This window comes from Entelurus aequoreus, linkage group LG13 (assembly GCF_033978785.1).
Source record: "Entelurus aequoreus isolate RoL-2023_Sb linkage group LG13, RoL_Eaeq_v1.1, whole genome shotgun sequence".
NCBI lineage: Eukaryota > Metazoa > Chordata > Actinopteri > Syngnathiformes > Syngnathidae > Entelurus > Entelurus aequoreus.
Genome location: NC_084743.1, coordinates 12,612,095 through 12,633,369, shown reverse-complemented (window position 1 = coordinate 12,633,369; position 21,275 = coordinate 12,612,095). Strand labels below are relative to the sequence as shown.

At 42.7% G+C, this 21,275-nt stretch overlaps 1 protein-coding gene across 1 annotated transcript in view; it reads right to left on the bottom strand.

The window, feature by feature from the left end:
* Positions 1-21,275, bottom strand: part of epha6 (eph receptor A6) — a 391,998-nt gene that overhangs the window by 150,857 nt on the left and 219,866 nt on the right. Inside the window, 1 exon segment of the mRNA XM_062067464.1 lies at positions 14,132-14,467. Coding sequence (XP_061923448.1) covers positions 14,132-14,467 — 336 coding nt within the window.

The window sequence follows — 21,275 nt, the reverse complement described above, 5'->3', positions numbered from 1 at the left end:
AGCATGAACTGACAAAGCCTGTTCAAATAAGTGGCAAACGGTCTTCTAAGACAATCTGAACAGTCCACTTACGATGGATTCACTAGTCCTGAGAATGTATTGACCTAGATGTATGACATGAATGACACAGGATATACATTTAGATCCCACACCATCTCCCCCAGACTAGAGCTGTCCTATCTAGTCTTGAGCATGAACTGACAAAGCCTGTTCAAATAAGTGGCAAACGGTCTTCTAAGACAATCTGAACAGTCCACTTACGATGGATTCACTAGTCCTGAGAATGTATTGACCTAGATGTATGACATGATTGACACAGGATATACATTTAGATCCCACACCATCTCCCCCAGACTAGAGCTGTCCTATCTAGTCTTGAGCATGAACTGACAAAGCCTGTTCAAATAAGTGGCAAACGGTCTTCTAAGACAATCTGAACAGTCCACTTACGATGGATTCAGAGTCCTGAGAATGTATTGACCTGAATGTATGACATGATTGACACAGGATATACATTTAGATCCCACACCATCTCCCCCAGACTAGAGCTGTCCTATCTAGTCTTGAGCATGAACTGACAAAGCCTGTTCAAATAAGTGGCAAACGGTCTTCTAAGACAATCTGAACAGTCCACTTATGATGGATTCAGAGTCCTGAGAATGCAGACATGATTGACACAGGATATACATTTAGATCCCACACCATCTCCCAAGACTAGAGCTGTCCTATCTAGTCTTGAGCATGAACTGACAAAGCCTGTTCAAATAAGTGGCAAACGGTCTTCTAAGACAATCTGAGCAGTCCACTTACGATGGGTTCAAAGTCCTGAGAATATATTGATCTGGATGACAGGATTTGACACATGATACAAATCTGGATCCCACACCATCTCCCTCAGACTAGAGCTGTCCTATCTAGTCTTGAGAATGAACTGACAAAGCCTGTTCAAATAAGTGGCGAACGGTCTTCTAAGACAATCTGAACAGTCCACTTGCGATGGATTCAGAGTCCTGAGAATGTATTGACCTGGATGTATGACATGATTGACACAGGATATACATTTAGATCCCACACCATCTCCCCCAGACTAGAGCTGTCCTATCTAGTCTTGAGCATGAACTGACAAAGCCTGTTCAAATAAGTGGCAAACGGTCTTCTAAGACAATCTGAGCCGTCCACTTACGATGGGTTCAAAGTCCTGAGAATATTTTGATCTGGATGACAGGATTTGACACAGGATACAAAACTGGATCCCACACCATCTCCCTCAGACTAGAGCTGTCCTCTGTAGTCTTCAGCATGAACTGAAAAAGCCTGTTCACATAAGTGGCGAACGGTTTTCTAAGACAATCTGAACAGTCCACTTAAGATGAGTTCAAAGTCCTGATATTATATTGACCTGGATGTATGAAAAGATTTGACACAGGATATAAATTTGGATCCAACATCATCTCCCTCAGACTAGAGCTGTCCTATCTAGTCTTCAGCATAATCTGACAAGTAGTGAAGTCACTGCCAGCCAACGACAGTCTTGTTCCCGTGTTCAACTAAAACTCTTAACAGTTTTGTTTAAATACCATGTTTATGTGATCTTTATTGCTAAGTTCACAATCATAAAGTTCAAGTTAGACAGGTTTCAACACGGTAGCTTCAGAGGCTCAGCGGAAAAGCCTTATGTCATCATTTTGTAATACTTAGTGGAATTGTTTTTTACGTGTCATTTGGAGCAAGCAACATTTCTTTCATGAGGAAATACATTGAAGTATTTCTACCATTTCTTCATCCATCCAAAGAATCAATGAAATATTTCCAAAGAGCACCCATACAATGACGCAACGTTGTATAATACTGGACAATACCACATATAACATAAGGCATAGGCTGAGATACCTGGACATTCAGTGGCAACACAGTGTTTTATAGTCGGATTGTTCACAGAATTCAATCCATTCTAGACCGCATTCTGCGTCTCACACAAGCATTTTTCATAAAAACGGCGTTAATTCTGAAATAAATAGTAAGGGGGGGGGAAACCCTTTGGAGTAAAACAAAATGTTCAAACTTCAGTCATCTTTTGATGGCAATGCTTAAAATCCCTGTGGGGAGAAGTTCTCCATAAGGCTTGTGGCGATTTGATTGATTGATTGAAACTTTTAGTAGTAGATTGCACAGTGAAGTACATATTCCGTACAATTGACCACTAAATGGTAACACCCGAATAAGTTTTTCAACTTGTCCACTTAAATTGGTTCATGATACAGATATCTACTATCATCATAATACAGTCATCACACAAGATAATCATCAGAGTATATACATTGAATTATTTACATTATTTACAATCCGGGGCGTGGGATATTGAGGGGGGGGGGGGTTAGGTTTGTTTGGTATCAACACTTCAGTCATCAACAATTGCGTCATCAGAGAAATGGACATTGAAACAGTGTAGGACTGACTTGGTAGGATATGCACACCAAGTAGTGGACATAGAGAGAGAGATCAGAAAGTATAAGAAAAAGTGTCTACATTTGATTATATACAATCCAAAGAGGTATGATGAGGAAGGGAAGGGTGTTAGTTTAGGGTTGAAGTTGCCTGGAGGTGTTCTTTTAGGGAGGTTTTGAAGGAGGATAGAGATGCCCTTTCTTTTACACCTGTTGGGAGTGCATTCCGTATTGATGTGGCATAGAAGGAGAATGAGTTAAGACCTTTGTTAGATCGGACTCTGGGGTTAACGTGGTTAGTGGAGCTCCCCCTGGTGTTGTGGTTATGGCGGTCATTTACGTTAAGGAAGTAGTTTGACGTGTACTTCGGTATCGAGACAGGTGTGTCTGTTCTGCTGTGATAAACAGCCCACAAAGCGCAAGTATTACAGTATTCCTTCAACACGTTAGTAATCAGTGCTGAACTACCATGTCTTACGACGAGTTCCCTGACCACGTCAACATTTTCAAATCCGCCATCAGGCCAGTGAAACTCACAAAGACTATCCGGACCCTTACAGTCATGGGGATGTCAACAAGCATCTCTCCAACAGCGGGCTTCTCAGACATCTTTTCACACGCATTTTACCCACCGGCCTTTTCATCTACAAAAGATTCTCTGATTGGCCTCTCGAGTTGCTGTTCTGATGCGACACCGCAACAGAGAGCACGAGTCTGTTCCAGATTGGTTTTCATGACATACACAATTACCAAGCTGCCTCCTGTGATTAAAGCCACTCTCATGTTTCTAGGACATCTCCCTTTTCCCTATGCCTTCTTTTGACAGTCCACCTGTCCACCTGCCTTATGAAAGCCTGCTACCACTTCTGAAACGCTCGTTTCATGTGCTTTATGCCCGCACACACATGCTAGAATTCAAATAGAAACGTACTCACCCGTGCATTTGCACAAATAGTCTCGTATATTCTTCTTCTAAGCAATGCACAAACAGTACAAACAGATCTAGGCCATAGGAGCGGAGTCCTTGTCAAGTCTAAAGTAGAAGCTTTTAAAGTAAATCCATCCATCCATCCATTTACTACCGCTTATCTCAGCTACAATCGGGCGGAAGGCGGGGTACACCCTGGACAAGTCGCCAACTCATTTGCTGTGTTGTGCTTTGTGGGCTGTCCTACTTGTGTCTAGGGTTTCGGCACCAGCTCCTAGACTAGATCTATCCATCCATCCATTGTCCATCCATGTACCTTTTTTGGGGTCGCGGTGGTGCTGGAGCCTATCTCAGCAGTATTCGGGCGGTAGACGGGGTACACCCTGGACAAGTCGCCAACTCATCGCAGGGCTTGCAAACTCCACACAGAAAGATCCTGAGCTCAGGATCGAATTTTACAGTAAGTCCCACCTTAAAACTCATTCATATACTTCTCAGGGCTTTCAATCCATCGCAACCGGACTGTTTGGCTTCATCAGTTCATGGTCAAAGACTTAGATTGGTCAGATCTAATCTAGGGCGGCACGGTGGAACAGGGGTTAGTGTATGTGCCTGACAATACGAAGGTCCTGGGTTTGATCCTTTGATTTTTTTGTGTGGAGTTGGCATTTTCTCCCTGTGACTGCGTGGGTTCCCTCCGGGTACTCTGGCTTTCTCCCACCTCCAAAGACATGCACCTGGGGATAGGTTGATTGGCAACTCTAAATGGTCCCTAGTGTGTGAATGTGAGTGTGAATGTTGTCTGTCTATCTGTGTTGGCCCTGTGATGGGTGGATCTACACCTGACATCCACTGTAATGATACCAAGTACATTTTTCTGTGGTCCCCTTTATTTAGAAAAGTATCAAAATACATATCCGGTACCAAAATATTGGTATGGTTACAACCATAGTTTGTTATTATCGTACTTTCAGTGTTTCTCCAAGCTTCATATCATTTGACTTGTATACCAATGCGACAGCTCTTTGGGGAAACAACTTTCTTTCACTTTCTGGCTGACTTTAATGACTCCGTGGTTTGAAACCGCTCACGCAATCTGCAGCCTGGAGCTAATTGATACACTTACACATGTGCACAGGTGCGGCACTTCGTCTTCCACGTCTTCTCCTGCCAACGCTTCATTGTCAGGTAATTTACTTCCTTTTCATCCTTCCACCCGCTCCCCTCTGCCTTCTTAGTCGCATCTCCACTCAATCATCTTCCCATTCTCCGTCCCTCATTGGATATTCCCTTTTCTCCCCTCGCCTTTGTCCGGCTCCTCTCTCCTCGCATCCTTTCCCATTTATTTCTCCAAAGTGTTTACTAACTAATTGTTGGTCGTATGCAAAAGTTGCTTTTCCAGGGATATTAACCGGCTAATACGGGCGGATGGGTGATCAATTCATACTTCTCTCCCCGCCAGTCCGGGTGCATGCAAAGTATCCCTGTCATGGAGATTGATGTGCGTGCATATATAGATATGTGAATCACAGAATATAGAAAAGGTTATTCCTGACAGGAAATTATCACAGGCCATATAGTTTCTGATGCATATGGAGAGTACCAAAAAAATGGCTTTGGAATGTGTGTATATTTGCAAAGAAGCCCATCACAGGCGTAACAAAACGAATATGGTAAACCCACCTGCATAAAAGCATTTACCAAAAAAGGGCAATCTGCATTTTAATAACTAGGACTAATTTATCTTTGGCTGCAGTGCGTTAATACCGGGGTCTTGGTCCTCCTCGCAACACCCGGGAATTCACATGCCGGCTTTTTTTTTCTGCTGATGGCAACTGTATGCTAATGGTGTTTTCTCTTCACCTTTCCAAATAACCCATTATAGTGTTTTACGCGTCTTGGGAAGCATATTCACAAACCTATTAGAAGGATGTATATACAGTTACAAAAAAAGAGTGGTCACAACATTTTAATTAGAAAAAGGTGCATGTTTATTTATGAGATGGGTACATATCCGGAAATTATACATTCTCCCAATCCTTTTGGAGACGCTGCGATTTTTCATTAAAACGTCCTCAGGTATCGCAGAGTTGTGTATCCTTCTTTTAATCAGAGCTCACGCAATACAACACCATGGGAATGCCCCCCTCTACCTCAAAGAACTGCTCACCCCCAAATCCTCCACACGACACCTCCGGTCCGGACAGACTTAACCTCCTCCAACCTCCGAGGACAAAGCTACGAACAATGGGAGACCGGGCTTTCTGCTCCGCCGCTCCCAGTCTGTGGAACGCTCTGCTCTCCCTGACCACCTGAGGTCACCACAGTGTCAGAAAAATTGTATGTAAATGATCAAAAAACTTTCCGTTCTCTGAGTTCCCAATGAACAGACAAGAGGCTGTCTTTGTTGCACCAAGCAAAGGCTTGGGAAATTCCATTGTGTACGATGGGAGGAGACGGGAGGGGGTTATCTATTATCATTGAAGACCGAAGGACGAGCCCAAGCCCGAGGCATCTTCTTCTTTTGTCTTCAATGTGACCAAAAACAAGAGCTGTTTACATACTTCCCATTCCTGTTGAGACATGTGTTGTTGTGTAAACATTGAATATCTAAATAAAGGAGGAGACGTAAACCTTTTTTCGTCAGAGCATGCTAAGACACTGTAAGAGGTTACAGGTCGACGGCGTCTCTCCTCAATTGAGTCCAAATGTAATTCTGTCTCTGTTTGATTCTTTGCTTCTTGTCTTGTTTAATAGATGTCATCAGTGTTTGAAGCTGACAACAGACTGTGGATGCTTTTCAAAAAGGCTTAAAAACCCTTCTTTTTAAAAAAGCCTTTTTTTTAGATTTATGCATGCTAGTTGTAGTTTTTATTTTTATTTATTTTTATTATTATCTTTTTATTTTTGAGGTTGTTTGCTCAACGTAAAGTGCTTTTTTACAAACAAAATATATTATTATTATTATTATTATTATTACAACGGAAGACAACCGCAATGGAGTTCAGCACTACGAGACGAGTTAAAACCGGGACAATGATCAGCAGACGGAGCGGTGAGTCAACATTTCTGGGGCGAAAGAAACAAAGTCCAGTGGAGGTGAATATCTTTGGAAACCTCACGATTCAAAGTAGAGTTTCAACTTGCACTAACAGATGTAGCAACAAACTGTAGTTACTGACAGTGGTTTTCTGAAGTGTTCCTGGGCCCACGTGGTGATATCCTTTACACACTGATGTCGCTTTTTGATGCGGTACCGCCTGAGGGATCGAAGGTCCGTAATATCATGGCTTACGTGCAGTGATTTCTCCAGATTCTCTGAACCCTTTGATGACATTACGGAGCGTAGATAGTGAAATCCCTAAATTCCTTGCAATAGCTGGTTGAGAAATTTTGTTTTTGTTAGAATAATTGTATCTAAGTTATCACAAAAACTTTGTGTTACATTGACTTCCCGGCAAGAAGACAAAAACATGTCTTTGAACCTACCAAGAAGAAGGCTTGTAAAACTCCACTGTAGGGGGGGAAGCAACATGAAGGTGTTCTGTTTCTTTCATGTATTGTAATCAACAGAAAGATATTGTCCGACCCAAGAACTACAAAGCGGAGAGGAAGCAGGGCCTGACTCCCCTCCAGGCACCGCTTGTTTGAACTGTTTTACGACCTTTTCTTTTGAACTGTTCTGTAACCAAAGGCAACGCTGTTTACGACCCACGTCCCTTAGAAACAGCTGTTGCCATGTAATTAGGGAAAGTCCAAATAAAAAGAGGTGGCGTACAATCTTTCCTGAGACACTGTGCAAGGGTACAGTGTCCAGGCGTCTCTCCTCAAATTGAGCCAAATTGAATTCTGTCTCCGTTTGATTCCTTGCTTCTTGTCTCGTTTAATAGATGTCATCAGTGTTTGAAACTGACAGTTTTTAAACTGTTGGACAATTTGCTCAGGCATCTGTTGACAAAGTGGTGAACCTCGCCCCGTCCTTGTTTGTGAATGACTGAGGATTTCATGGAAGCTGCTTTTATACCCAATCATGGCACCCACATGTTCCCAATTAGCCTGTTCACCTGTGCGATGTTCCAAATAAGTGTCTGATGAGCATTCCTCAACTTTATCAGTCTTTTTTGCCACTTGTGCCAGCTTTTTTGAAACACGTTGCAGGCATCAACTTCCAAATGAGCTAACATTTGCAAAACATAACAACGTTTTCCAGTTCGAACGTTAAATATCTCGTCTTTGCAGTCTATTTAATTGAATATAAGTTGAAAAGGATTTGCAAATCATTATATTCTCTTTTTATTTACCATTTACACAACGTGACAACTTCACTAGTTTTTGTAATAGATAGCTCGGTTTAACTTCAAACCAAAAATGTTGGTCAAATGACACAAAACAACACTCAGCGCGTCTCCAGCGCCCTGAAGCACTTTCAAACTCTGCGGTTGAGTATATTATATCGACGCTGTCTTCAGCCCAGGGACCCGCCGTGTGTCTCGGCATCGGACTTGGGGACTCTTAATGAAATAAAAAGGCGAGGTGTGACATTGTGTTTACCTGCAAATACCGTCGAGCCGTCCCTGGGTACGGGCGGAATAATACATTTAATGTGTTGTGGCTGTATGAGAAAATGTGTTTTTCCCCCCAAACTCCCAGAACAACAGAGGAGCGGGGGAGGGGGTGGACGGAGCCGGAGAACAAAGACGAGAGGAAAGGGAAAAAAAATGTACGCGGGAGAAGAAAGGGAGGAGGGAGAACATTAAATAAAAATGTGTTTGCAAATTGCAAATTAATAGTGTGTACATACCATGTCCCACAGGGGAACATGCTCCTTAAACCATGGAAGGAAATATTCATTATTTACTGCAGGAGATTTAAAGTCAGTTATGAGGGAAAATATACCCCTTTGTTACCATCTTGCCACTAGAGGGCGCAGTGTTTGGAACCGGAGCTCACCTACAGTACATAGTCTTCTCTGGAGTGCTCACTTGGCAAAACTTTTAAAGGGGACTACAAAAACTGCAATCTAAGTAAGATGAAATATCTCAAATAAGGGTGATATTTGCTTATTTTCTGTCTGATAAGATCATTCTTCTCACTAAGCAGATTGTATGTTAGAGTGTTTTACTTGTTTTAAGGGTTTTGGTCCTAAATGATCTCAGTAAGATATTACAGCTTGTTGCTGAGATTTGATGACCTATATTGAGTAAAACATGCTTGAAACTAGAATATCAACTGTTGCAAAGCTGTGTCATCAACACTCACAAGTATAAAACTACGTTTTTAAAGTACCGTATTTCCTTGAATTGGCGCCGGGAATATGGTATTCGCATGCCTAGAATTACAGCCGGGTCAAACTCGTTTCGCTAAATAATTAGCGCATGCTTGGCACTTCCGCCGGGTCAAACATGAGTCATTAAATGACTCCCGCCTCCTGGTGGTAGAGGGCGCTAGTGATCCTTCTTGCGACTGCTGGTACTGCAGAAGACCTGTGCTGCAGAAGAAGACAACAGCAGCAATAGTGCGCAGCCATTTATTTTACCATGGAGGATTACATATCTAAAATAAAACAGTTTTCTAAACTGGACTTTCAATCGAAGCAGGAGGTAATACTTAAAAGGAAGATCTCCATCGAGACGGAGAGACTTTTAAAACTGAAGAAAGATAAGGAAGACTTCTATATCGATGCTTTTCTTCAAAAGGAGCTGGCATGGACTCATTTATACCTAAAGGTAAGACCATAATAACGTTTTTTTTAATTAAATGTGCTTTTCATGATAAGGTAAGCGCCGGAGTTAGAAGAGGTTTTAAAATAATTACCGCATGCATGGCAATCTCGCCTGCTTTTGGTAAACGCAGGGGTGAGAAGAGGTTTTAAATTAATTAGCGCCCCTGCGGCTATTCAAGGAAATACGGTAATCATTTCTTATTTCAAGCATGAAAAAAAAAAATCATGATTTTGACACTGTTAGAATATCCATCCATCCATCCATCCATCCATCCATCCATCCATCCATCCATCCATCCATCCATCTTCTTCCGCTTATCCGAGGTCGGGTCCAGACTTCCCTCTCCCCAGCCACTTCGTCCAGCTCTTCCCGGGGGATCCCGAGGCGTTCCCAGGTCAGCCGGGAGACATAGTCTTCCCAACGTGTCCTGGGTCTTCCCCGTGGCCTCCTACCAGTCGGACGTGCCCTAAACACCTCCCTAGGGAGGCGTTCGGGTGACATCCTGACCAGATGCCCGAACCACCTCATCTGGCTCCTCTCCATGTGGAGGAGCAGCGGCTTTACTTTGAGTTCCTCCCGGATGGCAGAGCTTCTCCCCCTATCTCTAAGGGAGACACCCGTCACCCGGCGGAGGAAACTCATTTGGGCCGCTTGTACCCGTGATCTTGTGCTTTCGGTCATAACCCAAAGCTCATGACCATAGGTGAGGATGGGAACGTAGATCGACCGGTAAATTGAGAGCTTTGCCTTCCGGCCCAGCTCCTTCTTCACCACAACGGATCGATAGAGCGTCCGCATTACTGAAGACGCCGCACCGATCTCACCATCCACTCTTCCCTCACTCGTGAACAAGACTCCGAGGTACTTGAACTCCTCCACTTGGGGCAAGATCTCCTCCCCAACCCGGAGATGGCACTCCACCCTTTTCCGGGCGAGAACCATGAACTCGGACTTGGAGGTGCTGATTCTCATCTCAGTCGCTTCACACTCGGCTGCGAACGGATCCAGCGAGAGCTGAAGATCCTGGCCAGATGAAGCCATCAGGACCACATCATCTGCAAAAAGCAGAGACCTAATCGTGCAGCCACCAAACCGGATCCCCTCAACGCCCTGACTGCGGATAGAAATTCTGCCCATAAAAGTTATGAACAGAATCGCTTGTACCCGTGATCTTGTCCTTTCGGTCATAACCCAAAGCTCATGACCATAGGTGAGGATGGGAACGTAGATCGACCGGTAAATTGAGAGCTTTGCCTTCCGGCTCAGCTCCTTCTTCACCACAATGGATCGATACAGCGTCCGCATTACTGAAGACGCCGCACCGATCTCATCATCCACTCTTCCCTCACTCGTGAACAAGACTCCGAGGTACTTGAACTCCTCCACTTGGGGCAAGATCTCCTCCCCAACCCGGAGATGGCACTCCACCCTTTTCCGGGCGAGAACCATGGACTCGGACTTGGAGGTGCCGATTCTCATCCCAGTCGCTTCACACTCGACTGCGAACCGATCCAGCGAGAGCTGAAGATCCTGGCCAGATGAAGCCATCAGGACCACATCATCTGCAAAAAGCAGAGACCTAATCCTGCAGCCACCAAACCGGATCCCCTCAACGCCCTGACTGTGCCTAGAAATTCTGTCCATAAAAGTTATGAACAGAATGGGTGACAAAGGGCAGCCTTGGCGGAGTCCAACCCTCACGGGAAACGTGTCCGACTTACTGCAGGCAATGCGGACCAAGCTCTGGCACTGATCATACAGGGAGCGGACCGCCACAATCAGACAGTTAGAATAATTGTTTCTAAATTATCACAAAAAACTTTGTGTTACATTGAGTTCTGTCAAGTAAGAAGACAAAAGCTGTCTTTGAAACCTACCACCAAGAATGCTCGTAAAACTCCACTGTGTAAGGGGGGGAGCCACATGAAGGGTTTTCTGTTTTCTCTCATGTATGGTAATCAACAGAAGGATGTTGTTCTGGCCCAAGGACTTCAAAGCGGAGAGATGACAGGATCTGCCCAATTTCCCGACGAACTCTTTTTGAACTATTTTATGGACATCTTTTTGAACTTCCCTGATGTAAACTTTAAATCGGTTAGATATAATTATTGAATACCATTAAAATAAGGACAAAGATGACTAATTTGGTGTTGATATTTTCAGATCCAAAAGGTTAAGAACCCCTGATGTGGCACACTTCCCTCTTACACACATGTAAGAGGGATGTGTGCTATGGCTATGAGTTGTTTTTTCCCTTGGCCTCAGTCTGGACCCCCTCTCCAGGGGCCCAGGCTTAGACCGTTCCTCCCCCCCCGCCCCCATTGTTTACCTGTATCTCACCTTCTTTGTAAGGGGCGCCGGAAGTTGGCAGACCCGTCAGCGATCCTGTTCTGTCTCCCTGTAATGTTTGTCTGATCTTGAATGGGATTGTGCTGAAAATTAAAATTTAAAAGTATTTCTGATTCTGATTCTGATGTGGACCACAGGGAAGTGGATTTACCATGAATTGATTAACGTTGAAAAACTTATTGGGGTGTTACCATTTAGTGGTCAATTGTACGGAATATGTACTGTACTGTGCAATCTACTAATAAAAGTTTCAGTCAATCAATCGATGGAAACAATTCACGATATGATTGCAAATGGACTATTTTTCTGCCGTTTAACTCAGCGTCAGCACGCTCGGACAGACTAAAAAGGCTTAGACCAGATCTCGGAAGGACAGAAACAAACGGCGTCGAAGCGGAGGCGAAACTAAAGGCGGACAGTCACCTTGAGGGAGGCCAACCGACCAATCAAACGTCTTACGGCGGCCATATCCCCATTAAAAGCTAATGAGGTGTTTCCTGGATCAGGCTGCGTGCAATCCATCAAAGCTGGCTGCAAAGATTAATGTCCGACTTACTAACAAACACACCGGACTAAAAACATGCCCTCCTGGGTTGAGTGGACAAAACCTCGAGTCAGCGATGTCTTTGGCTACGTAAAGTGGACCGCTCCTCAGGCAATAGACTCGTCTCTTCCCTTCCTAAGGACGGCCATATGCTGGCAGACTCACGCTAAACAATAACATATCGGGTACGTAATCACCAAATGTAGTCACAATTAATCAAATGAGGGTAATTAAAAGCTTGTAAGGCCGTGGATGCAGACTTCAGGTTCTGTAATTGAACAGCTGCTCTTGCGTCTTCTTACAGTTCTTACAGTCACACAACCTTTCACCTGGGAGAACATGCTAACACGCGGTAACACGCTAAGCTACGTAGCTTAGGCACATATTCCAGTAGCTTAGCTACTTTTTTAACGAGTAGCTTTTCCCGTAGCTTAGCTGCTTTTAGACCCATGTAGCTAGCTAGCTAACATCAAAGCTACTAGCTACAAAGAGAGAAAATGGACAACTAGTTGTAGCTAAATTGATAGAAAGTTAGCGATAAATAGCGTTAGCTAGCTAGCCAGATAGTTAGCGATATGTAGCGTCAGCTAGATAGATAGTTAGCAATAGCTAGCGTTAGCTAGATAGTTAGCGATATGTAGCGTCAAATAGATAGATAGTTAGCAATAGATAGCGCTAGCTAGATAGTTAGCGATATGTAGCGTCAGCTAGATAGATAGTTAGCGATAGATAGCGTCAGCTAAATAGATAGATAGTTAGCGAAAGATAGCTAGATAGGTAGCGCTAGATAGCGTTTGCTAGATAGCTAAATAGTTAGTGATAGATAGCGTCAGCTAAATAGCTAGATAGTTAGCGAAAGATAGCTGGATAGTTAGCAATAGATCGCGTTAGCTATATAATTAGCGATACATAGCGTTAGCTACTTAACTAGATAGTTAACGATAGATAGCGTTAACTAGATAGCTAGATAGTTAGCGATAGAAAGCATTATCCATTGATTTCGGTCTCCCCTAAGGGGGGGGGGGGGGGGGGTCACCCACATATGCGGTCATCTCCAAGGTTTCTCATAGTCATTCACATTGACGTCCCACTGGGGTGAGTTTTTCCTTGCCCGTATGTGGGCTCTGTACCGAGGATGTCGTTGTGGCTTGTGCAGCCCTTTGAGACACTTGTTATTTAGGGATATATATAATATATAAAACATATATAATATATAAAACATATAATAATAATACATAAACATTGATTGATTAATTGATTATCTAGATAGTTAGCAATAGATGGCATTAGCTACATAACTAGATAGTAAACGATATATAGCGGAAACTAGATAGCTAGCGATAGAAAGCGTTAGCTAGATAGTTAGCAATATACAGCTTTAGCTAGTTAGCGATAGATAGCGGGAACTAGATAGCGGTGACTAGATAGCTACATAGATAGCGATAGAAAGTGTTAGCTAGATAGTTAGCAATAGATGGCGTTTGCTAGATAGCTAGTTAGTTAACGATATATAGCGTTAACTAGATAGCTCGATACTTAGCGATAGATGGAGGTTAGCTAGATAGCAAGATAGTTAGCGCTGGATAGTGTTACCTAGATTGTTAGATAGTTAGCGATAGATAGCGTTAACTGAATAGTTAGACAGTTGGCAATATTTAGCATTAGCTGGATAGTTAGCAACAGATAGCATTAGCTAGATAGCTAGACAGTTAACGATATATAACGTTAGTTAGATACTTAGCCAAAGATAGCGATAGCTACACAGTTACAATAGATACGGTTAGCTAGATAGTTAACGATTGATAGCACTAGCGTTTTTTTTATTGCATACACTTTGTAATTGTGAAAAATATAGACGACTGTCAAACAAATGTGTTAAAACCACTAACGGTAACATATGCTACTCGGCTTTGAAAAATGTAACTGTGAGGAAGTTGCAAACAGCCCCTTGTACGATCCATTTTAAACAGTTTGTTGCTCACTTCCACATTGTAAACAACACCTTTATCAAGCAAGTATGCCTTCCCAGCCCCCACAATGCATTGCAAAACCACCACAATGAAAACAAATGGCTGAAGTCTGTCAACACTCGGCACTTCCCGGTTGTGTAGAATCGCTATGGATAGGCCAAATTGGTACTCACCGCGGTGGTCCGTGTTGACGGTTATGACGGCGACCTGGCGAGGAAACAAGCTCATGCCCGACACCCCGTTGAGCGACTCGATCTCGAAGGTGTAGTTGGCGTGCGCCGAGAAGTCTGTGACGGTGACCGAGGCGCCGGTCAGGCCCGACGGCCGCGGCAGGAAGCGCAGGTCTTCCTCGCACAGCCGGCACTGCTCCGGTGTGGCGCCGCAGCGTTGGCACCGGACGTCGTAGGTGAGGTCCCGGCGGCCCCCGGCGTCGCTGGGCGGCGACCACTCCAGCGTCAGACACGTGTCGTTCAGGGCGAAAAGTACGTTGCGGGGAGGGGAAGGAGGACCTGTCACAAGGAGAAACTCAATCACTGAAAACGTCATTTTAGTCTTTTACACCACTGGTCCTCGGACTTTCTTCACCGAGTGTAGTAGAACACTAATAATATACTTTAATTCGTAAATAAAAACAGAATATAATGATGAGCAAATTTTAGGCTTCATAATGCACCACACATTTTCGATGGGGGACAGGTCGGGACTGCAGGCGGGCCAGGAAAGTACACAATTTCCCAACTCATATGGAAACAGGGTTTGTAGATTACCATAGTAATAGTTTTACGGTATATGGGTATTAGTATAGTACCGCGATACTAATGAATCATATTCGGTACCATACCGCCTCTGAAAAGTACCGGTCCGCCGCACCCTAAGATTTTTTGTTCAAATAAAGCCAATAATGCCATTTTTTCTGGTCCCCTTTATTTAGAAAAATACCGAAACGTATCGAAATAACATCAAGATTCAAGATTCAAGATTCAAGATGCTTTATTATTGTCCATTCTTTAACATGCACAAGACACATAAGAACTGAAATTTCATTTTGGGCACAGTCCCACTAAGGGAGACAAGACGGGACCGCCAACGGATCGACCACTTACGGCGCTCCTTAAAAAAGATGGGAAAAAGGTGATATTGGGAAAGGGGGGAAGAGTAAAAAATATCAGTCTAAGGCTGGACCCTCGGGAGGGGGTCCAGACTGAGTCCAAGGGAAAAAAACCTCAATTAGCATAGCACACATAAACATGCTACATATAATCACAACAACTCGCAACAGAGGGGGGGATTTGGGGCCCTGGAGGCCGGCCTGCTGCTATAAAGCGCTACTAGCCGTCCATAACCCCGAAGAGGAATTAAGCGGTGGTGGTGAGGGGCGTTGGATGGGGGTGGGGAGTGTGTTTGTATATATGCCCATTGTCTTTGGGTGAAGTGAAGTAATGTTCATAAGCCCAGAGTCGTTCTGCATGCAATGCAAGCAAAGATCGATTCCCAGGTGTCGTTGAGGAGGGGAGGAGGGAGGGAGGTCAAAAGCGTCCATCTTTGAAATTCCTCAGGGGATGATTAGAGAACAGCCTGTTCTTGTCTCCAGGCCATTCGGGGGAGTCAAATCGTAGATAAGGATTTTTGTTTTTTCTCGAGCAGGCATTACAATGACTTGTCTGTTCTATTCGTCCATGCTGGCTCTCATGGCCAAACCTTCCTTTACAGCAAGCTTCTCCATGATGTGATCCATCTTGCGATTCAGTTCAGAAATCGCCACAGTCTGTGTTCCCGCAGCCCGGCCCAATCCTTCCATTGCGACGAACAGCCTTTGGGCTCCTTGAGTGGCTGCCATCGTCTTACGGATTTGACGATACACCAGAGCAATGCCCAGCCCATACTTGCCAACCCTCCCGTTTTTAGCGGGAGATTCCCGTTATTCAGCGCGTCTCCCGACAACCTCCCGGCAGAGATTTTCTCCCGACAAACTCCCGGTATTCAGCCGGAGCTGGAGGCCACGCCCCCTCCAGCTCAATGCGGACCTGAGTGGGGACAGCCGTTCTCACGTCCGCTTTCCCAGCAGCTTGCCTGCCCAATGACGTCATAACATCTACGGCTTTTAGAGAGTAGAGTGCACAACAAGGAGAGAGAGTTCTTGGTTTCTTATGTGGGTTTATTGTTAGGCAGTTTCATTATTAACGTCCTCCCAGCGCGGTAACAACACACAACAACAGCAGTCACGTTTAGTCTACCGTAAAGCAGTTCGTCTGCCGTAAACAGCAATGTTGTGACACTCTTAAACAGGACAATACTGCCACCTACTGGATAGCCTGCAGAACACTGAAATTCAAGTATGTCTTTTATTTATATGTATAATAAAATAAAACAAAAAAAAAATATAGCTAGAATTCACTGAAAGTCAAGTATTTCATATATATATATATATTATATATATATGAAATACTTGATTTGGTGAATTCTAGCTGTAAATATACTCTCCTCTTAACCACGCCCTTAGCCACGCCCCAACCCCCCCCCCCCCCCCCCCCCCCCCCACGTCCCGATATTGGAGGTCTCAAGGTTGGCAAGTATGACCCAGCCCAATCAGCAGGCGCCCCGCGATCATGGTTCCAAATAGGTAGATGTCTTCCACGTCCTCGATGGAAAGGACTGAGAGGCACATGATTCTCCATTTGTCCCAGGAGTCTCTCACGTACCCCGCAGCAATGGTTCCGTCAGGGCAGCCAGGCTCCCCAGAACCTCTTTTCCTCGTCGAAAACATTGTGTCAATAGAGTCGAGAGTCCAGCTATTCAATTCCATGTCTGATGATTAGATTCGGAGGACAGCGCAAAGAAAGAGTCTTCCAAAAAAGTTTAGACAAGACAAGACAAAAGAGAGCAAGCCAGGAAAAGACGGAGGAGAAAAAAATGTGACCGCCCCTCACTAGAGGCAAAACAGAAATTTTGGTATCAGGACAACACTAGTCACTAAAATATCATGCAAAAGTGCAGATTCCAACCATTGAAATACTTTGTATAGTTCAAGACTTACGGTCATTAGAAAACATGACTGCACATCATAATGGCAGCTACACTTTCCATCTTAAAGATATACAATTTTTTCTGGGGAATGCCCGGTGGGCCAGATTGAAAAGCTTAATGGGCCGCATGTGGCCCCCGGGCCTTAATTTGCCCAGGTCTGATCTAAACCCAAGGTAGCAGCAACAAGAAAACAGGAGGGTGACACCTCACTACATAATGTCATTGACTCCACTAAAGCATTCCTTGTGCGTAACCCCGACACTTGGTTATTCTGCAGAGAAGAAACCTTGCTGTCAGAGAGGAACACATACAGCGAGAACAGAACAGGACCCGGCGTCGACCCCTGGGGGGAAACTGCGGCGGAATTCTAAATGCTGCGGCCAATTATAAAGACGTTTACCCGGGGAACGCAGTGGTGATAAAAGTTCAAACGTGCCTTCATATCTCTCAGATGGTGTCTTGTGTTTGTGCGTCAGAGTGAGCACTGGGAGGACTTTCAAGACCTGGGAGGTTTGAAAACTCCTTCCCTGCCAGGCGACGCCATGTCGCCCTCGTCCCGTTCCGCTACCCGTCCTGCAAATGACAACAAGGCTCCTCCTCCTCTTGATGTCCATTCTCTTATCGGCCATCATCTCACCTCCTCTATTCTCTCCATCCGCCAGGATCCACCCACCCACCCGGCCTCCCGTGGATCAAGCCCACCGCCATCAATCAGCCTCTATTCTCCTCCAGAGGGAGATTGGGATCACTTTCTCTCTTCACTGTCTGCTGCAGCCATGTTTTCTCCACCTGTGTCGCCCCTCTGATGTCTTCCCTTCCTTCCGACGTCCTCCTCTTCATCTCAGCATTGTTCTCCATTTTGCTCGTTTTTATCGCAATTATGGTTGCCCTCATTGAATGATGTGGTAGCCCACATTACATAACGAGGTGGGCCACTTTAAATGACTTGTCAGACCACATTGAATGATGTTTCAGGCAACTTTAAAGGCCTACTGAAAGCCACTACTACCGACCACGCAGTCTGATAGTTTATATGTCAATGATGAAATCTTAACATTGCAACACATGCCAATACGGCCGGGTTAACTTATAAAGTGACATTTAAAATTTCCCTGGAAATATCCGGCTGAAACGTCGCGGTATGATGACGTATGCGCGTGACGAAGTCAGTTTAACAGAAGTTATGGTACCCCGTAGAATCCTATACAAAAAGCTCTGTTTTCATTTCATAATTCCACAGTATTCTGGACATCTTTTGCAATTTGTTTAATAAACAATGAAGGCTGCAAAGAAGACAGTTGTAGGTGGGATCGGTGTATTAGCAGCGGACTACAGCAACACAACCAGGAGGACTTTGTTGGAGAGCAGACGCGCTGGCCGCCGACCTCACCTTGACTTCCTACGTCTCCGGGCCGCCAAACGCATCGGGTGAAGTCCTTCGTCCTTCCGCCGATCGCTGGAACGCAGGTGAGCACGGGTGTTGATGAGCAGATGAGGGCTGGCTGGCGTAGGTGGAGAGCTAATGTTTTTAGCATAGCTCTGTGCGGTCCGGTTGCTAAGTTAGCTTCAATGGCGTCGTTAGCACAGCATTGTTAACCTTCGCCAGCCTGGAAAGCATTAACCGTGTATTTACATGTCCACAGTTTAATAGTATTGTTGATTTTCTATCTATCCTTCCAGTCAGGGTTTATTTTTTTTGTTTCTATATGCAGTTACAGACGATGCTATCACGTTAGCTCGTAGCTAAAGCATTTCGCCGATGTATTGTCGTGGAGATAAAAGTCACTTTAAATGTCCATTTCGCGTTCTCGATTCTCATTTTCAAGAGGATATAGTATCCCAGGTGGTTTAAAATACAAATCCGTGATCCACAATAGAAAAAGGAGAGAGTGTGGAATCCAATGAGCCAGCTTGTACCTAAGTTACGGTCAGAGCGAAAAAAGATACGTCCTGCACTGCACTCTAGTCCTTCACTCTCACGTTCCTCATCCACAAATCTTTTATCCTCGCTCAAATTAATGGGGTAATCGTCGCTTTCTCGGTCCGAATCTCTCTTGCTCCATTGTAAACAAAGGAAAATTGTGAGGAATACTAGCTCCTGTGACGTCACGCTACTTCCGGTACAGGCAAGGCTTTTTTTTTATCAGCGACCAAAAGTTGCGAACTTTATCGTCGACGTTCTGTACTAAATCCTTTCAGCAAAAATATGGCAATATCGCGAAATGATCAAGTATGACACATAGAATGGATCTGCTATTCCCGTTTAAATAAAAAAAAATCATTTCAGTAGGCCTTTAAACAATGAGGCAGCCCACATAAAATAATATGGTGGGCCACATAAAATAATGTGGCAAACCATTGTTAAATGATGTGACGGGCCACCTTATAAAATGTGGCAAACCACATTAAATGATGTGGAAGGTCACTTTAATGATATGGCAGGCCACATAAAATGACACGGCCCCCGGGCCTTAGGTTTGGCACCTGTGCTGTATACAGTATAATAGTAATGTATAATTATTAAGGCTGTAAAATAAAACTAGGGAACTAATAAACTAAATATCACATTAATCATGTTTATACGCAGATTATTCACATGCTTGAATAATGTGACTTTTAACTAAATAGAATACAAACTAAGCATTTAATAGCAATAATGATTGTTTATAATTATTAATAGTTAATAATAATTCCAACCAAGACCTACTACCTGAGTTTACAAAAATAAATCATATACGTTTAAAAAAAAATATATATATATTTTTTTTAATCAGGCGGTACAACCACACAAAATGTGACTTTTGACTGTAACTGTAACTACATAGTAACAAACCTAAGCATTTAATAGCACTGATAACTGTTCAAAATTATTAATAATTAATCAAATGCAACCAAGACCTACTACCTGAGTTTACAAAAATAAATCATGTACGTTTATTTTCTTAAATTTTTTTTATTTTTTTTTATTAGGCGGTACAACCACACAAAACATTTGACTTTAGACTGTAACTTTAACTAAATAGTAAAAAACCAAAGCATTTACCTGCGCTAATAACTGTTCATAATTATTAATGCTTAATGATAATTCAACCAAGACCTACTACCCGAGTTTACGAAAATGAATCATATACGTTTATTATTATTATTATTATTATTATTATTATTATTTTTTTTATTATTATTTTTTTAATCAGGCGGAATAGCCACACAAAATGTGACTTTTGACTGGAACTGTAACTAAATAGTAACAAACCTAAGCATTTAATAGCACTGATAACTGTTCAAAATGATTAATAATTAATCAAATGCAACCAAGACCTACTACCTTAGTTTACAAAAATAAATCATGTACGTTTATTTTTTTCAATTTTTTCAATTTTTTTTTATCAGGCGGTACAACCACACAAAACATTTGACTTTAGACTGTAACTGTAACTAAATAGTAAATAACCAAAGCATTTACCTGCGCTAATAACTGTTCATAATTATTAATGCTTAATAATAATTCAACCAAGACCTACTACCCGAGTTTACAAAAATGAATCATATACGTTTATTATTATTATTATTATTATTATTTATTTTTTTTAATTTTTTTTTAAATCAGGCGGAACAGCCACACAAAATGTGACTTTTGACTGTAACTGTAACTAAATAGTAACAAACCTAAGCATTTAATAGCACTGATAACTGTTCAAAATTATTAATAATTAATCAAATGCAACCAAGACCTACTACCTTAGTTTACAAAAATAAATCATGTACGTTTATTTTTTCTTATTTTTTTAATTTTTTTTTATCAGGCGGTACAACCACACAAAACATTTGACTTTAGACTGTAACTGTAACTAAATAGTAAAAAACCAAAGCATTTACCTGCACCAATAACTGTTCATAATTATTAATGGTTAATAATAATTCAACCAAGACCTACTACCCGAGTTTACAAAAATGAATCATATACGTTTATTATTATTATTATTATTATTATTATTATTATTATTATTATTATTATTATTATTATAATTATTATTATTATTATTATTATTATTTTTTTTTTTTTAATCAGGCGGTACAACCACACACAAAATGTGACTTTTGACTGGAACTGTAACTACATAGTAAATAAACAAAACAAAGCATTTAATAGCACTAATAACTGTTCAGAATTATTAATGAATAATAATAATGCAACCAATACCTACTACCTGAGTTTACAAAAATAAATTATATACGTTTACATTTTTTAAATTATTATTATTTGTTTTTATCAGGCAGTACAACCACACACAA